Source organism: Haemaphysalis longicornis, unplaced genomic scaffold (assembly GCF_048455015.1).
Source record: "Haemaphysalis longicornis isolate Haplotype H1 unplaced genomic scaffold, Haemaphysalis longicornis Haplotype H1 scaffold_1, whole genome shotgun sequence".
Lineage (NCBI taxonomy): Eukaryota > Metazoa > Arthropoda > Arachnida > Ixodida > Ixodidae > Haemaphysalis > Haemaphysalis longicornis.
Window position 1 is genome coordinate 472,367,120 of NW_027526203.1, and position 21,471 is coordinate 472,388,590.

The window sequence follows — 21,471 nt, forward strand, 5'->3', positions numbered from 1 at the left end:
TGTCCCATTTGGCTACGCACCTGAAACCGGCCGTACGGCCGGCCGTACTGCCGTCGCTTTGATGGGAAGTAGAGTCGGTAGAGTGAACTAGAATACTTCTAGTTCACTCTGTGGTTCACTCTAATGGGAAGCATGGCGTGCCTCACAGGCATGCGTATGCTATCGTCGTATTTGGGTATGTTTTTCTGGGCGCCGTTGTAACATTGGCGGTTAATTAGTCGTGTACTCTGATTGCAGGTAACCTCGCAATAGCGGGCGCCTGTCGAGCGGCGTGTGCTGCCGCAGCATTCAATGGAGCCAGGGCGAGCCCGCTGCTCCGATCGTTCGTCACTGGGCGCCCTGCCCAGAAGAGTCTCGGCTTCTCGGTCGCACCACCTAGCCATCAACTGAGATCAAAGCCCCTGATCCTGACCTGCAGCCTCTTTATGCCCAGGTAGGGCACTCTTTTACCTGGTTCACTTCACTGCACCGGGAATGCCCCATGTGTGGTTGCTCGGCGTTCGTGCGCCGCCCAAGCGTCTTGCTCCGTGCACCTTGTATGTTATGTTAGCTCATAGGTGAAAGAAAGCTTCTCTCCACGTGTCAGCTGATTGTTTGCGCTTGGCTTGATTGATGCGGTCTACACAATCAGCACCTAGTCTGGCTGCGGTTACTTTGGCCCGTTATCTTGGGGCAGGGTTGGGTAGGTATGACGAGGTTACTGTGACGGTGCTTCTGGCGGTAACCAACGGTACCGTTATTTTAGGTGGGGTTGTCTGGGGTTATGTCAGGTTACATTGGATCTGACTAGGATATATTGGAATAAATGGCGCGGCAAGGTATGTTGGCTGGATCGCTTAAAACCTTCAAAGCAGGCAACGATTGTACCTATTCTTTGCAGTGTTCTCTAATACAGAATTTCCACCCATTGGACATTTTTTTATTACCCTTTCTTCAGAACAGACCTGGGGCGGTATTCTCGAGTTTTGTCCCGTTTGCGTCCCTTTCAAAAGTGTCCCTTTTGGCAAGCCCTGGTTGGCTAAAAGCAAACAACCGGAAGCGACGTCACGCAAGCGCGGCCAACTTACTGCCAACGCTCATTGCTTAACCGGAAGTACGTCACGAGGAAGGGGCGCCAGAGGGACGTTTTCAAAAGGGACAGTTACGAGAATACCCCCCCTGGAGTGACCGGCAGCAATAACTTGGGAAAAACCCAAAATTGAAAAAATAAATCTCGGAAGCGAGATTTTTTTTCCGAACGAAAATGCTTGTGAATGTGCTTTCTATATTGTCCAGGGCAATTTTGTTGCCGGCTTACAACTGATTATATCGCAATGACATGCTATGCCAAACCACAGTGGCCTACAATTTTATGCCGCCCTTTAGAGCGTGCAACAAGGCACGTTTTTGGGCGCGCACAGCTTCGTGCAGCTCATTAGCAGCAGATTCGGTCGCCGCTGATGCCTGCGAGCGGCAGTGCAACCAGCGCCCCTCTATAGCCCAGCACTGCCTTTTGAAGACCGTCTCGCCGAGCATGACACGCCAACAGAGCGGCGATTAAACATATCAGATAAGGCGGGGGGGGGCAGTGCGAACACACTCTTTGACCGGCGCTCCATGGTTCCCGTCGGCGCCCATACGCGGCGCAACGATGCAGTTTGGCCACCGCTCCCGTGCTCCGTTTACTTCTGCGCGGACCTGTACTTCCGATATTCCTTGCAGTCTGAGAAAAATAAAATTTGACCTCCTGAGGGGCTTGAACCCAGGACTGTCACTAATTAATCCACTACCATTGGCAGTGTGGGAGTGGATTAACATTTATTGAAACTTCCGCCTCCACCTCAGCTGCTGTTGTAGCCACACAATTTTACGTGTACAGACCTGAAGACGTAAACTCCAGCACTTTGTCCTGTTTCCTTGGGTAGCTTGAAGTTTTACCCTATTTTCCGCCATAACGGTGTACGTTTATGGAAAAACAAACAAACAAGTTGTTGGGTTCTAGCCCAAGGATCTCCTGAGCATCACTGTGCAGTGGATGCACCTGTCTTTGTTTCGTTAGATTTGCTAGGCAATAGCCATAGTTCCAGTTTGGTGGGCTGCGCCTCTAATGGGGTAGCTGTGGATGGTGTGGCATAGTGGCACTTTCTCTCGGCTTGTCTCTGCTGCCTGCATCACAGCACGGGCATGGCCGAGCCCAAAGCTGTACAAGATGCGTTTGCCAGTGTGGCAGTATCAGCCACCGGTCTTTGCTGATAAGTGTGCAATTCTGGTGGCCCAGGAAGTAGGGAAAAAAAAATCATGGCTGGTAGGTGTCGCTGCAACTCGAACCACCAGCATCAAAAGTACATGCTGCTCCAGACTTGTGCACCTGACACGCCTACACTGGAGACTGATTAAAACTGGCAAGGTCTTTGTAAACTTTGCCTATCTCTTCTGTCCCAGGCTGTTACCCGCATATGCACATATGGCACTTCTCCATGCTGGGGATTTTTTTCTTCGTTTAAAGGGACAACTTTAGAATGTACCACATGAAATTTCGTACTTAACTGTTTGTGTACTGTGAAAATGAAAAAAAAATGTACGAAATTTACCAATAAATGTTTTTTGCTCAATTTGTGGAGCCTTTTTTTTTTTCTGAATAAAATTGTCCATATTTCAGTGATATAATGTTCCTTTATTTCTCTAATTGTGTAAAAAAGATTGCTCCAAGAAGGCTTCACACTGCCCCATCATTTCAATAAAATAACGTTCATTTATTTCTTTTTTGTGTAAAAAAGATTGCTCGAACATGGCTTCACTGCATGGCCGCAGTGTCTTGCAAAATAGCGCCCCCAGGGCTCCAAAATGATCGATGACGACTGTGCTCTTTATCGGTCATTTTGGTACAAAATCTCATGGCTATGCTTGTCAATGGAAGCGAAAGGGTTGGTTGGAGTTGTTTAGGGGTGAAGCACCTTAGCGGCTCGAGCTGTCGGTGTCTTCTGTCGTCAAGCGACAGGAGACACCAACATCTCCTGTCGTCAAGTTGTCAAGCAATGGTCAAAAATCAGGTGTATAATGGATAAAACCAGTTAAAAAAACTAACATGATAAAGAACATGACTAACATGATAAATAAACTAACATTTCAGGGTAGGTTGGCTGCGGTGGCAGAAGCACTTGTTTTAGCGTGGACAAGCGTAGCTCGTCTTCGGTAGGAGCAGTACAACCCATGTGGATGGGCTCAGCTAGCCTATCGTAGGCAAAGGGTTAAAAAAGATATAACTGCATAGCTGTGCATACTCAAAAGCTGTAGCTGCAGGCTGTATCACTGCGAGATCATCGTCTGTGATTTTTTTTTGTGTGTGCAGTGTCAGCCTTTTGACTGAATGCTGTTGGCTCCTCCACCTAGGATCGCAGTAAAAAAAGTGGGAAATTCAAAATGTGGCCCTTGGATAGCATTGAAAATTACTCGGGGAAGGCAGCATTATGTCCCACCAAGGAAGAATATGGGCTCCGGAGAGCAGAGTTTGCCGGGCGAGCGCAGCACCAGCTGTGGCAGACCCGCACAACTCTGGCCCGGTCCAGCCGTGCCAACCGCCTTCAGCACCCATTAATGCAACTTCGCAAAAATGAATGTCATAACGTTATTTGCGTGTATATCTACTACACACTGCAATGAAGTCATGCAGAAATGTTGAAAAAGGAAGCAAATGAAACAGGGTGCTTATAGAATGCCTTGCTGCCGAGCCGTAGATTGACACAACTGGAAAATGTATGTTCAAGGCTTTGCATTCTTCTGCAGATTCTTCTTGTCATCCTTTTTTTTTTTTTTTTTTAGATACGAAGTCGTTACTGCATGTTGAAAAGCCCCCACTAAGCGAGTGGGCTACATGCTGCTGCGATGTACCGGCAGCTTGTTGCGGGCTGGTTAGCAGGCGCTGAATGCACATATAAGTGCGCATTAAATTTGTTCGCGAGGGCTCCCAAACACAGTTACAAGAGCGAAATTTATCACCCAGCGGTTCAACTCCACTTCATCTAGTACCATATGGCCACATATGGTACGGACACTTAAACCGTCGACGTTCTGGAATGTTTCGTCATCGATTGGATAGCATAAAATCATCATCGTTTTCTTGCAAACTGTGAAATTGTTGTCTAATTTACTGAAAAGCTAAAAAAAATACAAATAAAATGTGCAGCAATAAAATTTGGAATATATAAACGCAGGAAGAAATTTTCGTGCTTGAAAAGGGGTAGAAGGGGGGAACTTTATCCCATTCGTTGTGATTGCGGTCACTCCGGACTAGTGAGGGGTGTTCTCAGTGAACTAAATTTTTTCCTTTGACTTTTGCTGCAAAAGTGTTGACAGCAATAGCACTACTATTTCCTTCTAACAGGGTATCATGCCAGACCCGTTAGTGTAGAGAGAAAAAAATTGGCCGCGTATCTGCTCCTTTCGCTGCAAATGTCGACAAAATACGATAGTCTTTTGTCGACATTTGCCAAGTAAATGCGTCCCTTCGCCTTCCCGCTCACCTCTCAAGCTGTTCCCCTCCCATCGCGCTCCTCCCAAGGTAAACACGCTACAGGTTTGCCCAAGTCAATTGAAATTTGCCGCATTCCACTTCACCAGGCCGGGTGCCTCGATGTCAGCGCTGCCGTACGGCAGTGACGTGCGTGAATTGAAGCGCCCTACATCAACGCTTATAGAACCACGGTGCCCTTTACCATGTGCGTTCCAAGCAGAATGTTGAACCTATCTAGTGGAACCTTTTGTAACTGTTGCCGTTTAATTTCGTAAAGTGCCGCCAGAAGCTATTGTGGCACAGGCAACAGCAGGTGACAGAGGGATTTTTTTTTTTTCTGCAGTGGATGCATCGCAAAAATCAAGCATCCATGAATTTTTTATAAAGGAACGCTGCAAACATCACTTATGTATTTATTTTTTGCATCATATTTGCATAATGTATTGTTCTTGTTCAAAATTGTTGACAAATAGGAACATTGCCACTGGTCTTAGACGTTTAGATTTGGCAGTGGGTATACTATAAACTTATTGTGCAGCTTCTGTTTCACTTTGGCCGGCTGACTGAATCGAGTCACAGACAGACAGATAGACCAAAATTTCTGCGTTTAAGTAACCCAAGAAAGACTCGTCTTTAAAGGAGCCATGAAGAGAAAATGCAAGTTGGTTTTATTCGAAAGATTTTGTGTTTTATAGTGCCCCCAGCGCTTGTCCGGAAACAAACGGTGCTTTATTCACTGAGAAATTAAACAATTTAGGTTAAAATTTTGATTTTCCCGCTCAATCGTGCGTTTTCGTGGTCCCAAATGACATCACAGGAACCGACCGCTCTGCAGCCTAGAGTACCGTCATTCACGCATCCGCCGTACAGGGTAGAGACACGTATACGCTGGCGCCGCCATTTTCGGTTGCTCGCTCGCCGCCGAAGCAAGTCATTGTGTCAAAACCGCGCTAAAGTTATCGCCGCAACGCGGTTTACTGAAGAAGTTTGAATCATATTGTCTGTTTCGCGTTGCTAGGCCTCGTGGGAAACGAAAAGAATAACGCGTTGAGCCCGTTGGCCCAATTGCGGCGGCACGGGACCGTTCAAAGGTTGTCTCCACCCTGTACAGCGGTGTTGGTTTGTTCCCGCGTTTTTTTACGTTCCGTAACCTAGATGGCGCCACCATACCGTGGCAAGCGTTTGGTTTGTTTTTGCCCGCATTTAAACCTGGCTTGTTTTTGTTCTGGGAGAAAATATTCGTTCCCTGAAACAGTGCTTGCTCGACAAATGGGGTCACGTAAGACACCGTTGCTTGCGTCAATCGGCCAGTGTCGTCTGAGACAACCCCAAGCCCCGTAGTGCTGTGCAGCTAAACCAAGCATGCTGTGCGCAGTACGAACAGCAGAACGCATCAGTACTTCTATGTTTACATGTGCTTTCGTAACTTCCACTGTTTGTCCCATCATTCTTATTGCTTTGTAAAGAATGTGCCCCAAATTTAAGCGCAAATCGTTCGTTCGTCTAGTTTGTAAGCTCTACCTAATTTGCGTCTGCTTCTGCCAGCCTCTGCCAATCACAGAGCTTAGCTCATGTGACATCATAGGTTCTGTTGCGGGAAATGAGCTGGTGGGTCGCATGACCATTCCCATTTTTCCTAATTATGTAGCTTATTTGAGCGAAGTTTACGTTAAAAGTGGTGTCAGTATGATTCTAACGAGACAATCTTTTGAATGAACCAAACTTGTGTTTTCTCTTCATGGCTCCTTTAAAATGTAGGCCTAGGTATGTTGCCTCATCACCAGAAATGTCGGCCAGTTTTTGAAGGTCTTCCGCATTATCTGCCAGCAATACTATATCAATCCCGGAATTGTTGATCCACCAACTCTCCGTTGCTTCGGTACGACAAGTCAAAGCCTAATCCACTCTCCTCCAATCGTCTTTCCATTCCTCTAATGTAAAGTGTGAACAGCTATGGAGAAAGGGGGCACAATGTACACGGGCTCTGTGCCTGTACGCCCTTCCCATGTTATATGCGCCTTGTTATCCCAACAAATTCTGACCCAATCCCCTCTTCTTCCAGTATATGCCGTGAACCGTGCAGGGCGACCCTGCTTTGTCATGCTTATCCTGAAGTTCTTCATTCTGATTGTAGATATAAAATTTGTTTTTGTGTAAAACGAATATATTCACATTTATTTAGATTTTTATATTTTGTTTTTTAACAGCTTTTGTACGACTGTTTCACGACTGTTTGAAATTTGAGTGTGGAAGGCTAAACCGGTTTTTTCTAGTTCCCACGTTCCAGGCACAAAATTAAAAGTCGTAACTTGTGCTACAGACCAGGTAGAATGATAATTTTATTCTTATTGCACTCCTTGATTTGTGCACAGTTCATTGGTACCTTGTTCAGCTGCAACCCTACAGCAGTTTCTTTACAAAAGCTGTCAAAAAATCAAATATAAAAATCTAAATAAATTTTAATTTATTCGTTTTACACAAAATCAATTTTATATCCACAGTCAAAATAAAAAACTGCATACTTCCCCTAATTTTCCTCATCCTAACTTTAAAAATAAACTTTTTTGGTTTAAGACCCATGTGGCTCCTTAAAAAATGACCGAATATGAATATTCTGTAATTTATACCGATATGCCTATTAGTCGTTCTGCTTACTACCCCTCCTCCCCCAATTAAAGTTCTTTGATAATCTTCTCGTGAAGAGTTTCCTTTTATGGGGCGTGTTTTTATACAGTTGGCTTGCTGGGATACACCTGGAAGCCCATAAAGTTTATTGGCAGAGGCTGCTACACAGACCGAAAGCTATCTATTTTCCCCTATCTGTAAGGCTAGAAAAGGGGATATTATTCATCTTGCATTGCTCCTGCAGAACCGAACAGTGAGTAATACATGAAAAGCAGATAAAACGTTGAGCCTTCTAATATTTTGCTGATATTGTAGTCCTCAATCTTCCAAAACCACTCTCCAAAAAGTGCCATCAGCAGTATCATGAAGCTGAGCGTAGAGCAGCAGCTGCCCGTACTGACAGAACCTGGAACTCTGTGTTCACGGCAGCCACCTGGGACCCTATCACGCACAGAGCCAGGCTGGCTGCGATCTCCCCAATGGCATATGCAGACAGATCCACATGTATGAGCACCAACCCAGCCCAGACCAGATTGCACTGTCCGCCATCCTGTGCGCAGTAGACGAGGTTTTAGAGGAGACCCGTTGAGGACTGAGGCAGACTGGGAAGAGGGCGGTCATCTACATGGACAGTAGAGAGGCCATAAAAATCCTTGGTCCCACTTTGAGGACTGGCACGCTTGCTCATGGGATTAAAATGGCAAGCACAGTGCTGTACAGGCACTATGGACTGGAGGTGAGGGTGGACTGGTTACCAGGTCACACCAGTGGCATTGGCGATGGAGCCGCACAGGCGTTGGCAAGCGAGCTAATGGACGACCGCTCCGCCCTGGTGACCCAGACTATGCCCGTACCAGACGACCCCGACCCAACAGCCAAAATTCTGGCAGCCAAACAGGAGCGAAGGTGCGCCCTTTAGCGGCACAACCCCACCAACCACCACCCACTACCCTGAGGACTGCCACAGGGGGCTCAGGTCCTCATCCACAAGGCACAGGCGGTATTGACAAAAGATGTGCTTGCAAAATGGCGAGCCCACCACCGATGCAGGCCCGGGGCTACCGACGACGACGACGAGGAACAGGGCCCCATAGTGAGCTGTTCCACGTGCACCATGGAAGTGTGCCCAACAGTGACCCACTTGCTGTGGGTGTGCCCTGGCTGCCAGGACCTCCGTGCCCAGTACCTGCCACCGCATATCACCACCCTGCACCAATGGACCACCCCCAACAACAACAGCCACGACGCACTGCTCTCCCTCTGGGCGTGTCTCACGAGGCAGGCATTGATCGCCGCATGCGATTGCTTGCGAATGTACAGCATACACACGCATGTGTGTATGCACTTTTCTTTTCTTTCCTACCCCCCCCCCCCCACTTCCCCAATAGGCCAAGGAGCCATTGGATTTACAGTCCTCGAGACAATGTATTCAATTGTACATTCTACTTATTAGCGTCAGCGCTTCTGCTATACAGAAACAAACCTGAATTGCATGCTGTTACATGTATGGAACATCACATTTTGACCACAGACCGATATGTAACACCTATGTGGTCCAGGTAGTAGTTCTGCAGTCATAAGTGTACTCACATGAATGGAATACCCCGTGCGGAAACATCACACAACGTCTGATATATTTGCAAAAAAAAAAGAAAACTCCTCTTTTGTGGATTTTTAAAGTAAAACATGCACATCTTGAGAAAGTTATGCCCGCCGGCCGGCAATACAAGAGTTTCTCTTCTGGGCGTCATGCCCACACGACCTTTATTTGCCCTCCCATATGCAAGTTCAATCATACAAATCCTTCTTCATTCACCTGCAACGTGTGGCAGAATTACTGTACAATCTCGTAGTTTGTTTTTAACCCGAAAGAGGCGACTGATATGCGTTACCTATGCTGAAAAACGAGGAGCGCGCCCCAGCCAGGAATGTGCTGGCTTGCGTAGACCGACCCAGTTTTGCACATATCTGCCGTAGGTAGCACTGGGTGTCGCAGACTCCGCTTCGCCCTCTGGGCGCTCTTCGGTGCCTACAGTGAGGTATGAAATGCGGTCCTTCAAAATAAAGCAGAGCGTTGTCATTTAAATGGCTTGGAGGGTTACTGAACTTGTTCATTTAGAAATCCTGTTCTTGTTTCAAGCTGTATATTAGTTCGCTTGCCACTGCTATTGGCCAACCGTATGGTTAGCTCAGTTAACAGCGTGGTAGTGATGGTATCCCAGACCTGGATTTTTTTTTTTTTTGCTGAAAAAAATGAGAGGAGCCTGGCTTCCATGAAGCCTTCAGCTGCACTAAATGGTTGTTCATCCTGTAGCTAATCACGTGCATTGCTGCTATCATTTATGTCCTATGTTGCGAGTTGCAGCAAAGACAAACACCATCCTTCTGAGCAGTGGTCGTTTCGCTGTGAAACCGGGCCCAGCCTTCCTGGTCTTAAAGCCTGCTCAAGGCAAAACACCTGCCTGCTAAGATGTGCCAGCATAGTAAAGCCTGAAAAAGAAGACACCAGCGGTGGTATTTGCCACTTTGCAAACAACCTTTTTTGCCCAGATTGCAACGCATTTCATAAAAGTAGAAATATAGGACCGGTCGCGTGAAACTGCTCATGAAACAAGTGCCATTGCACTGCAAGATAGGGAATATCTGGATTTATTTCTACTGAAGCTTGCAACAGCAACCTGCCCAGAGTGATGTTTCTTTCCTACATATTGCTTGTTACCGGTCAGTAGACTGTTTTCTAGTAGCTACCTGTGCATGTGCAACCTGATCAGCAGGGCAACCAGGGGCGAGGGGGATGAAAGGAGTGCTCTAAACATTGTGGCCAGGCTCTCTTGGCCCTCTTGTGGCAGCCTTTCTGGCCTGCGAAGTGCTGCCCATCCACGAAGGTGTTTTGGTAGTAATTGAGCTGGAATGGTCACACGAACCTTGAACCGTTTGCCACCAATTAAAAACAAGTGCAACCTCCAGATTGGAACTGCTTCCCCTCGCAAAGTGTTCTGGTGTGCTTGCAATCTCGTGTTCTCGCAGCAGTTGTGTTCTCGGATATTTGCAGCCTGCGTCAACTCTTAAGCACCGTTACAGTAACTCTAAACAACAAAGTGGGTCACTGGTGTTGGCTTCTTTTTCGCAGAACACCTGCCGGCCCTCTGCAGCCCCTGGGGGGGTACCAGCAAGCCCGCAGCGTCACCAAGTTCTCATACCGAACTGGTGGACGGAGAACGTCGCGGCCAGTGGTGCGAAGGTTCATGCGCCTGAACTGTGGCCTGTGGATACGACCGCGGTCGGGCCGCGCCAAGAAGCTGTGGAAGAAGCCCGAACACATCCTGCAGGACCTGCGCACCCATGTCTTCTGCAACCGAACCCAGAGCAAAATGCTGGACAAGATGGTGGGCGACTACTGGAAGAAGCCCAAGTACTACGTGGACGACCCGTACGAGCCGTACCACGAACGGAGCAACTTTCTGCATGCCAAAAAGACTTGGTGGGTAGCGGGCGGAGTAACGAGGCACAATGAATACAATGTGCATATAAAAGCCAGCTTTTATTTCACACTGTTCATGGTGGAGTACAGAAAATAGACATATGTGCCCCTGACAGGAACATACTGTGCAAGGTTTCCGGAGGCTGTGCAAAGCAGTGGGCCAACCAATTCTGGGCAGCGACAAGAGACAACCCTGTGCTAATAGGGACTGCCCAGTGGGGACTGCTGCTGTGCTGGAGCTTTACCATGTTCAGTACGCTGGAGAGGGCCGGCGACGGGGGAGGGCACAAGGGGGGGGGGGGGGGGGGGGGGACCAAGGGACTGGCTCGAGGGCAACACACGGCTCGCCTAAGGCCCATGCTGCACAGCTATGCCAGCAGGCTCTAACACTAGGCAACACACACAGCTGTCTGGTATGCTTACGACCACAACATTCAAACTGCATCTTCCAGCAGAGCGCTGTCGGCAACCGGCTAAACAGAGACACACTAACAGACGTGCTACCTGCAGCAGCAGCAACAACCGTTTGTGAAGCGAACACTGATACCGAAGCAAACACCAGGCCTGACCTGGAAGCCATTCAGAGGCTGCGCTGCTCTTGTCCATCCCCATGCTGTACACGCAGTTCTTTGTCCAAGTCACACCCGGTTCCAGGCTGCCCCGATGCCAAGTCAAAGGGCTCCATTCCTAGCTGCTTCTGATGGCAGTGTCACACATTTGAACAAAGGGCTTGCGTGCCAAGAGAGAACACTCTACTTGGTGCATCAAGGACTGCAAGGAAACTTCCTGGGGATGGGTCCTTAGTTTGCGAGGGCAGTTTTCCACCTATCCTTGCATTTTTTCTTGGGACTAGTATATTCAAATATTGTGGAAGGTGCTACAGTGTACCAGTTCTCGGTATAAACAATTTGGAAAATGAAACTGTTTTTCAAATTTACTTTCTCTGTACAGTGCCCTCTACTTCTGCATTTTGCTAGTGGTTCAAAGCAGAGTGTTCCATAAATATCCTAAATTGTACGACTGAAAAGCTTGACTGTGAATTGAAGCTGACAGTCCCAGTAGTTAGCGTGAAATGCCCACTGAACTCGATTAAAGCTCCGTGGTTAGTTGTGTACAGTGAGCTGGTGGCATAGCCGTGTCTAGCACAGCCACAAAGTGCAACATGGATTGTGCAGTGCAGAAAAGAATGCTAAGCCTTGGCTCCAGGGCAGCTCGGAACCCAGCATGGCAGCAGACGTGTGACACACTGACTGGCCTGGCTGTTCTTTGGTAATGGACTGTTGGCCAGCTTTCTACGTTGACCAGCGCGGTGCGTCTCTATGCATGCCCTGAAAGGCCGACAACCACAGGGCATAAAAGATTCTTTGAGCATACATATATGCAGTGTATTGCAGCAATGAGTAGACTACAAAAAACAGCCACCACTGCACAGCACACTGACAGGAAGGCATGAACATGTTTTTGTTAAACATCACACAACGACATTGTTCCCTTGGTAAAGCCACAAAACTGAACAGATCATTTGCTGCCTTTTCAACAGTGCCTACAGCAGCAGCAAGGAACGGACACAACCAAAATGAATGCCCCACAAGCTGCCTCTTCTGCACACCCTTTGTTCATGTTTAGCCTGCAACCATTCTGAATGATTAAGGTCACTTCAACATTTCTCTCGACTTTCTAGAGCACCAATCAATGTCTTTGGATTCAAAGGCTCTGGCGACAAAAGCAATCGAGGCCTGATTCACTTCGGGAAAACTCTCCTGTGGCGGCTTCCCTTCGTGGGCTGTTCACGCGTACCATCCGGCACAAAAGCTCCCCAATGGAGGAAATCACAGTCGGCAAGAAAAGTAACACCCTCAGCCATTTACGGTTAATTTAATTAAACATCCCAGTAGCTTGGCTGTAGGGACAAGAGCTGTGGCCGGTAAATTTTTGCCCCAGACAGTACCTACAAGCAGTATGTACAAAGTGACCACAAGTGGCGACGAAAATACATCCACAACTTTGTGTCAATCACATTTGAGAGTGGTTGAATGATTTCAGGCAACAGTTATTGTGGACTGGCTGATGCACACTGCAGACTTTACAGATGCGCAACTGCCCAAGCATGCGCCTGCGAGCATACAGATTTAACCAGAATCGCCACCATGGGATCAATTCTGGGGGAATTGCAGAGAGCTTCCTGTGGAGATGAAATGCAGCCAACAGAATAGGGCCTACATGATGGCGTATACACCTTCTACACATACATGTAACACCACTATGGCCCAAGGGTCCAAGCTTGTGCCGTGCTTGCTGCAGTTGATGCGTCCACAGTTCGGCATGTTAAATCTGCTTGGATTTCTGTGCTGTCAGACAGCTGACAGCTGTCCGGCGCACATTAAAGATCCCCAGGTGGTCAAAATTATTCCGGAGCCCTCCACTACAGCGTGCCTCATCGCCTGTGAAGCGTTGAAGCGCTAAACCCCACAACCAACCAGTCAAGCTGACAGCTGTCTCAAAAGGTTGTCTGCAATTGCAGCTTGCAAGAAAAACAACTTTCAGGGCGCTCTCTGTGGACATTTCTCAAGTGGCCATTTTTCCTGTCCCAGGCAAGCTGCTTTCAAACACTTCTAAGGGCAGAGTTCCCCACGAGCTCGTGACGAGTTGCTAAATATGCCTGGAATGTCAACATCAGCATAAGCTGCCCTATGCCGTCAGAACGGGCAGAGGCCTGCAAAAGCGTCAGGTGTAGGCCCGCTGCTTCGTTTTCTCTTAGCACCTTCACAATGCCTCAATGTGGGAGGGCAACCCGTCAGAAGATCCTGCCAGGAAAATTTGGCTCCACTGCTTTTCCTTAGAGTGTAGGGTGCTGCAAGGCACAGGTCAAAGATTGCACACCACAAAGGTGCACGTCTCTGAAAATGCTCCCCATCTGGAATCAAGTACGGCCAGGGAAAAAAATAAAATAAAAAATAAAAAATTTCTGGACAGTCGAAGCCACTTGGTGAAATTTGTGAGGCTATTGCTAAATCTTTTTGCCCGTTTAAGGGGGGACGCGGCTTTCAACTTCGGAAAAATGACCAAAACATCGTTTTTTTGAAACCCACATATTCGGCTTCTATGTTTCCTATTCTATGCGTCTGCAAAGTTTTTACGCTGAAAAGCGTCGCAAAGTGGCATAAAAAAATACTTTTGTCAGGCGCGGTGACAAACTATCAGCGCAAAAGGGCGAAAAAACGGCAATTTTCGGAGCGCTCTATCTCCGCAACGGTGCCACCGGGCGCGGCCATTTTGATATGGTTAGATCGGCCGAGCGATCGTCTTTCCAGTTCCGCTCGTCTCTTCTATCTTCGTTCATTCACAAACGCACAAACGGCAGAAAAGAAACGACGCACAAACGAAACTAGAAATAGATGCTGAAGTGCTATTCGTCCTCCGGTCGGGGCGCGGAAAGACGACCCTCCTGATTGGATGTCACGGGCGCAACGCAAGATGGCGGCCGCCTGTGCTGCGTAGCGAGCGGTTTGAGTTCATTTTCGCCGCTTCGCTCGGACGAGTTTCTGTTCAATCTATGGTATTCAACACGGACGTTATCGCGGTGGGAATGCCAGAGATAACGAGCCAGATTACGGGAAGTTGTGTGGCTCGAAAGGAGGAGGTCATCGAACGCTTCGTGGTGCGCGTGACTCTACCGTCGCCAGACCCCGGAGGGTGACGCGGTGTGCGCGCTTGCGATAGCGGTTCGTGAAGTGAACTTTTAGTCGGGTTCGCGATGTTTAGACGCTTAGTTATTGCTGTGTTTTGACTGTGGGCTCGCTAGCCTTGAGAAAGAAACGGTTGACGCGTCAAACGCTGCGGAGCGCACGGCATAGCCGACGCGCATTGGAGCAGCACATGACTGGGCAACCGGTTACGATTGAACGCCAGTAGTTGTAATTAATGCCTGCGACGTTAGATTTAATCTTAAAGGCGACCTGACCAGCCATATCAGGTATAATCAAAGTTCGATATGTCGCGGTAAGCGTGCGCTGCGATGCGCGCGAGTCATATCGCCTTTCTTGCGCAACGTTTCCCGTGCACTTATAATTTTCATGCAAACAGGTTTGAGTTAGTAATATAGGAATAAAAATATGTTCTCTGCATTAAAAATGTACGTTACTGTCGCAGCATTTAACAGTGATTTTTTAGTGAAATTATTGATACCATTGCTTAGGGCATACTGGCTTTGCTGCGAGAAATATTGGATGCCTTGAATGTCAAAAGTAGTAAAAAAATATGCTCTTGCATTGAAGTTGGGAGTCATGCAGAATACTCTACCAAGCTTCAAAGTAGCTCATTTTCATCCTTGTGGTATGCAAACTTTTGGCAATGAACACCTGCACGTATGAGTACTAAGTTGCTGTGCCAGGCAAGATGATAAAACAAAAAAAAGCCAAAAATGTTCAAATTTAAGAAAAAAAAATGCTTAACTTGTTGCCATGGTGACAACACTGCAAAAGGAGGCTGTTCAGTGCGATACAGCCAACCAGCTAACCTACTTTGCATTGAAAGCCCATTGAAACCCATCTCCCCCTTCGTTTGGTCTGCAAAGTGCACCATGGGGTATGTACTCTTCACAGAGGAGCTGAAAATGATGTTTTCTGGAAAGAGAAAGGCTGTAAAAGGCACTCCAATTTCAAGGCAAGGCATTCCAGAAGCCCCATGTTCAAAAGGATATGAAAGGCTACAACCATGACGGCTTTTGATAAGTGAAACCTATGTTGCAACTTCGGAAGCCGTTTTCTCAAAACAGTTTTTTTTGCCACCTGTGTCGCTTGTACCAGGGATTTCTTTGTGACCGCTGGGTCTATTTTGATTCCGTTTCTTGCATTACATTCCTTGATGAACAGTTCAGGTCGTGACACTCTTGGTTTTCCAGATTTGTTTTTTGCGATTTTTTTATTCAAATAATCGTTCACAGTCAACATGCCTATTGCACATTAACCTCTAAAAAAATGAAAACTAAAAAACATTGTGTTGTAAAAAAAAAATTCTAAAACTGTCACGACCTCGTCCATTCATTTGGGAATGCAAAGCACTTCGAACAAGTTTTCTATCATGTTTTATAAGCCGCTCAAGCTCGGTACAAGCGGAACAGAAAGAAAATTTAATACATAAAAAAGTTTTCAAAATATTAGTTTGAAATTTTTATGGTGTTATCACGGAAGCATTTCCAGTTGCTGTGCCAATTTTCATCAAAATCCACAAAGAAATAAGAAAGTTGATTTTGAAAGCCACGTCCCCCCTTAAATGTTCTCGCATCTTTGTAACTACCGCCTAGGAGGTGCAGAAATTTACAGCCTGCAGAGAGAGAAAATTGTTCATGTATTGTGGGGATTGTTCCTTGTACAGGTGTAGCTTGTGCGTTTTGTATCGTCCAGTTGTGCCCAAATCACTCAACAGTGACTAACCCAACCCTTCCAATAGCTTTTCAAAATCGGAAATAATTTTTTCTGAAACTCATCATGAAACTGTCCATTGCTTAAACATGCTTTTGAGCTAGCAATGTATTTCCTTGGAGCTCGCGATTATTTTGCAATTTTTGCTCCAAGCAGCAAGTGTAACATGCACTTTCCCATTTATACGCTGGGCAAAAAAGCATTGGCATGAATAGCACAAGATGAATAAGGGTACACGAAATGACTAGCACTACGATAAAGCACACTTGTCATTTTTGCTGTCGTGCTGGCTCATTATGCAGTGAAAGAGTATTTGCTGCTCGCATTTAAATACAGCCCTGGGCAACTGCAGGCCTGTGTGTTGGAGATGTTGCACGCAGTGTGCCAAAGCCCTTGGTGTTATGCTGACGATGCTGAGGGCAATGCTAGTGAGAGCTGTGATTGAGCTCGCTGAGGGAGCAAGTTGGCTGCAGCAAAATGCACGGCAACGGCAGCACCCTGCCTGTTCCCAACTGCCGCCACAGGCAAAGGGCAGGTGGCAGAGCCTGTACTGCTTTCGCGCTCGCATGTGTCCCCACGTGCGTGCTCACAGAGGCTTGGAGTGGAGTCCCGGAGGGCGACCGAGTGCACTGCCCCTGCACTGCGTGGCGGGACGTGTGGGAGGCTGGCGGGCGCTCTGCCAGGGGCCAGCCAGCTACCTGTCGTATGTACAAGTGTAATGGCAGTCATTGAGTTTCCGCCCTCTCGCCACCAGTGACCAGCCTTCTGGAACTGACTGTGGCTGTGAGTGGCACGACGTTGCCTTCCCCTCCCATTAGATCAGCTGGCACACAGCATGCCCGAACGAGTGCACACCTGAGGAAGGGCTGCAAAAACTGCAGGACGAGGCAAAAAATAAAGCTGACGAGAGAAAAGCACTCGGCTGCTGTGACGAGGCCCCATTTCCGCGTTCCAGCCTTGGGAAGGAGCCTCGTGGTGCCATGCAGGGCTCCGTGGAGGTGCAGTGAAACCAGCACTGCCCTCGGGGGAAGCGAGTGTCGGGGGGCCAGCGCTGGTGGACAAAATATTTGGTGCTGTTGGATCATCCCGCTTTGGTGGAGCTTCCTGCAAAAGGGAGGTTGCACGCTCAGTTCACCAGTAAAATGCCGTTCTGCTTGCATGCAAAACAAGTTATTCATCTGAGGAGAAGTTTGGGTTTCACACCGTTCACAACAGTACCACAAGCCGCATAAAAACAGACTACATTCACCCCCACTCTGGCATGTTTAGCAAAGAACACAGTCTCCCATGCTCCAGTCATTTTGTGCACTGATGCTGTGGAGTAAGGAAGTAGCCAGTGTCTTATTGCTTTAAGCAAATGTCCAAGTGCTTGTCAACAAGGCTGAATGCCCGTGTGCACATCTCTGGCTTGGGTGAGGAGCAGGACCATAACGCTGCTCATCACTGATAAGGATGCGGAGAACAAAAAATGGACAACGGCCACAGGTCGTGAGCATCATGATTTATGTTTCCTCTCACCACGTTAAAGAGACCACAAGGACAGCACAATGTTTCTTTAATGAAAGGACTTTTGATGGAATAACAAATATGCTGTCCTTTGAATGTATGAATGTAACGCCTGGAGGCATTCCCTTCAATCACTGAATGAAGGCACCAGGTGACGTCACCCACCAGCCTGTACAGCTTGGCTGATGCTCTTTAGAACAAATGCAAGATCCACAAGGATGTGGCGCCATCTCTCTGTGGCTCTTGCAACAGCAACAGGAAAGCACCACTCGCCCTACTCTGGCCGTGTGCACTAAAAATCAGAGAAATGTCATGAATGCGGGTCACCTGTTTTCTCATTGGGACAGAGTTTAGTTGGGCTATAGTGGTCCATTTCTAGTGAAATGTAAACCTAAGCTCCAGGTTCATCATCTGAAAGAAGCGCGGTAGTCGCAGCCACACCATTGCAGAGGTGAAAAGCCCTGCTAGGTTGTACTAGGCTGAATGCTGCACATAAGCCAACTTGTGGTTCCTGAAAGACTCCGTCTCGTGACATGTAGTTGGTCTACTGACCTTCCGATTTTGTCTGCTCCCCAATGTACGCCAAAAAGAATTTTAAGAAGTAATACGAGTTGGGGAAGCAAGTGAGAAAATTGGAATCTGTCTTTTTAAATGCAAATCCCTCTGTAATGGAAGCTTTGTTTCCAACTGAACAAAATTCTAGGTACCAACTGTGTCGTCACTTGAATAAAGCAATGTTAAATGTTTTTGTAGTCACTTCAATTAGAAGTTAGATGAAATGTTGCTGTCCTTCAACTGCTTCTCGCCAACACAATGGGACAATATTGATTGCTGATCTCTTCCACCATCACGATTCCCCTTGCTGCCAATGTGGGCAGCCAGACGAGTAATGCCACTGGGCGAGAGGACACCATTCCTTTCCTGCCAAAGCCCCAGGCAATGCTTCCAGCACAGCATACCCGCTGAGCACGAGGTCGCGGGTTCGTTCCCCTGCCGCGGCGGCCACTTTTCTGATGGAGGCGAAAAGCAAAAACGCCCATGTGTACGAGATTTCGGCGCACGTTAAAGATCCCCAGGTGGTCAAAATTAATCCAGAGCCCTCCACTACGGCGCGCCTCATCGCCAGCGTTGCGTCGGCGCGTTAAACCCTACAATCATCAGCACAGCATACCCATGTCGCTCAGATGAATACAGAGGGCCTGACTCCTCCTACAAGGTGTGAGCAGCAGCAAGGTGTCACTTTCTTGTTGCTCTTCCAAGAATTACTAAAGGAAATTTGTCAAACTCTCATTGGTCTCTGTATTCGTTCAGTTCAACTCATTTATGCTAGCTATAATCAACTGTTCATAAAATTTGGGGGCTTTTATTTACTTCCAAAGGCAAGAAGCATAACAAACATCGTGAACCCACGGTGGCCACATCACTAACTATATCAGCGGCGTCACATTTCTTTGCAATGGTCTGATGTTACCTCAGCCTTCTCGGCATTGATGCTAACCTATTTCACAGTTATTACTGATTTTGTTTTTGTTTATGCACAGTTCCACATGGGATGTGTGCACTCGTAACAAGTTAATTGACACCCTGCAGACTTGCATGCACGTCGTCATTGAACTTTTTTTATGCTCCACTGGTGAAATGAAGCTAGCTTGCGTGCAGATTTTCCTTAAGACAGGCACAGTGAATTCTGAATGTTTGTGGTCGTTAAAACAAGTAAGGAAGGAACGGGCAGAATTGCTGTAATACAGTCTACGCTCGTTACAGCGGATCCGGCAACAACGGACTTTCAGTTACAACAGACCATTTCTGTTGGTTTTGTCTGGTCCCCATGCATTTTAAATGGAGTCCACTCCGCTCATAATGGATTTGGCTAGAGCAGACTATCAGCTACAACAGACTAAATTTTAGGAGAAAATTGTTTTCAACGGAACGTTTATAGCGGACTTCCGCGGGGCCGGCCCCTGATATGCTTTTTTTTTTGTTTAGTTTGGCAAGAAAACTTATGTCTGGCAACATTGGAAGCCGGGTTGTTGGCGCAGCCAAGCCAAGCCAGTGCCAGTGACTTTTTTTTTTTTTTTTGTGCGACCAGCGGCATGAGCGGCAGGGTAGCTGATTTCACTGTCGGATTAATTAAGCGTAATTAACGCTGTTGAACATGGGGAAAAACAAGCCGACATCGCCAGAAGTACAGGCCTGCCTAAGCAGACGGTCTGCTCTACCGTCAAGAACAAGGCCGCTGCCGATAAACGCGACTCCGGTGAGATTGAAAACAACGCTCTCAAATACGCAAAGTGGTGCACCCGGAGGCGAGTCTGCCTTCGTCAGTTTTTTTTTTGTAATAAAAAACTCGGGTTCAGTGGAGTTCGGTCTTTATTATTCCCATGCATGCATCGTTCCCATTCTGTTCGGTGAAAAAGGTAAGAAATGCCTCAAGTAGGCGGTTGGTTGCCGGTAACGTGCGCAGCCCAACTGGGGCAGTATTCTCGTAACTGTCCCTTTTGAAAACGTCCCTTTTGCGCCCCTTCCTCGTGACGTACTTCCGGTTAAGCAGTGAGCGCTGGCAGTAGGTTTGCCACGCTTGCGTTACGTCACTTCCGGTTGTTTGCTTTTAGCCAATCAGGGCTTGCCAAAAGGGACACTTTTTAAAGGGACGAAACTCGAGAATACCACCCCTGGTCTAACTTTCGATTTCACAGCTGTCCGTCATCAGATTATTTCATAACAGCTGTTTCAATGACCAGACTAAAATCGCTAAAAATGTGGAAGCTTCCTTGGGGAACGCCAGGCAGCGATCCGATTTGTTTGACAAATGGTTTCGGGAAAACCTGCCTTGTCGTGAAGAGATTTAAAAGTGCCTAGCTAATTCTGATGGCCATGACTGATGTTTTACATCTGGTTAATAATTGCGCCTAGTTATATTCTTGCTTTATTTGCTCAGCGTATCGTGTCTTTACACACTTGACCGCATAAACTAGGCCTTTTCCAAGTGCCGGTGCTATGCTTTGGAAATGGTGTTTACGCGATTCTTTGCCCTCACGCGAGCACTGTGCAGAGGTGCTGCAAGCGTGTAGAAAGAACAAAGTGTATGTATTATGTATATGCAAAAAATCGGCCAAAGTACCCTACCCCCCCCCACCCCCCCCTTCCCGTCGGATACTGCATACTTCGGCTACAGTGGACGTTTTTTCCCGGATTAAGAGGGTTCGTTGTAACGGGCGTAGACTGTAGAGCACAGCAAAACCTCGCTACAACAAATGGGGCTTCAACGAATTTTTCGTTACAACAAAAGATTTCCGATTACCCTTCAGTCGCCCATTACTGTTAATGCACGGAAGTTCCCTTCTCAACAAATACCTTTCTCAGGGCCATTTTGTTGCGACTAAACTTCATTTGTGAAGGAAAAATGGGAATTTCTTGTTTATTCCGTGACTAAAACCCACAAAACTGCACATTTGTAACACTGCAAATGCATGCACCGAGTCGCATTGCAATATAACAGCGCCTCAATGCAGCAGCACTGCATGTCACACAACTTCCATGTATGGCACCATTGTACAGTGGCGATGGCGACACAGCTAAGATCAACTTGTAAAAGAACTTGCCTGCTGTAAAAGAGCTTGCTTGCTTGCTTGCTGCAATACCTTGCAGGTATCACAGCTCTGACTCAAAGAATATGGCGGAAACATGAGCTAGCCCATGTGAAATCGCTTTGTGCAATAAAGCTGATCGACCGAAATTCGTGGCTTTGTGGTTTTGCAAAGGGGGACCACATGGTTTTGGGTAATTCGTTAAAGCAGTTGTACAGTGACCAAATGCATGCAATAGGCCAATGACTTCCACATTCAATTGGAGCTCTGGCTCTAATTGGTTTCAGTGGTTCCAAAAACCAGTTGGCCAAAATTGTTTTTTTTTTCAATTGGGTGCTAAAACATAACTGAAAATTTCAATTG

General features: G+C 47.3%; 2 protein-coding genes across 9 annotated transcripts in view; one reads left to right on the forward strand and one right to left on the reverse strand.

The window, feature by feature from the left end:
- The first annotated feature begins 25 nt into the window (after positions 1-25).
- Positions 26-10,692, forward strand: Mrpl35 (mitochondrial ribosomal protein L35). The gene is made up of 3 exons (XM_077688207.1): positions 26-175; positions 238-433; positions 10,245-10,692. The coding sequence occupies exons 1-3, from the start codon at positions 124-126 to the stop codon at positions 10,690-10,692; spliced, it is 696 nt and encodes a 231-aa protein (XP_077544333.1). The 5' UTR covers positions 26-123.
- The window catches only part of Rhobtb (Rho-related BTB domain containing), a 225,149-nt gene continuing 214,346 nt past the window's right edge, over positions 10,669-21,471 (reverse strand). For all 8 annotated transcript variants that reach the window (XM_077688195.1, XM_077688196.1, XM_077688199.1 and 5 more), the window contains one exon: positions 10,669-17,119. The gene's annotated coding sequence lies outside the window, so the exon portion shown is untranslated. The remainder of the gene's footprint in view (positions 17,120-21,471) is intronic.

Bases quoted from the DNA above. Each gene is read 5' to 3' on its own strand.
- Mrpl35 (XM_077688207.1), top strand. From the start codon at position 124: ATGGGAAGCATGGCGTGCCTCACAGGCATGCGTATGCTATCGTCGTAT. The intron at 176-237 runs GTATGTTTTTCT...CTCTGATTGCAG, and splicing joins TATGCTATCGTCGTATTTGG to GTAACCTCGCAATAGCGGGC. The intron at 434-10,244 runs GTAGGGCACTCT...TCTTTTTCGCAG, and splicing joins TGCAGCCTCTTTATGCCCAG to AACACCTGCCGGCCCTCTGC.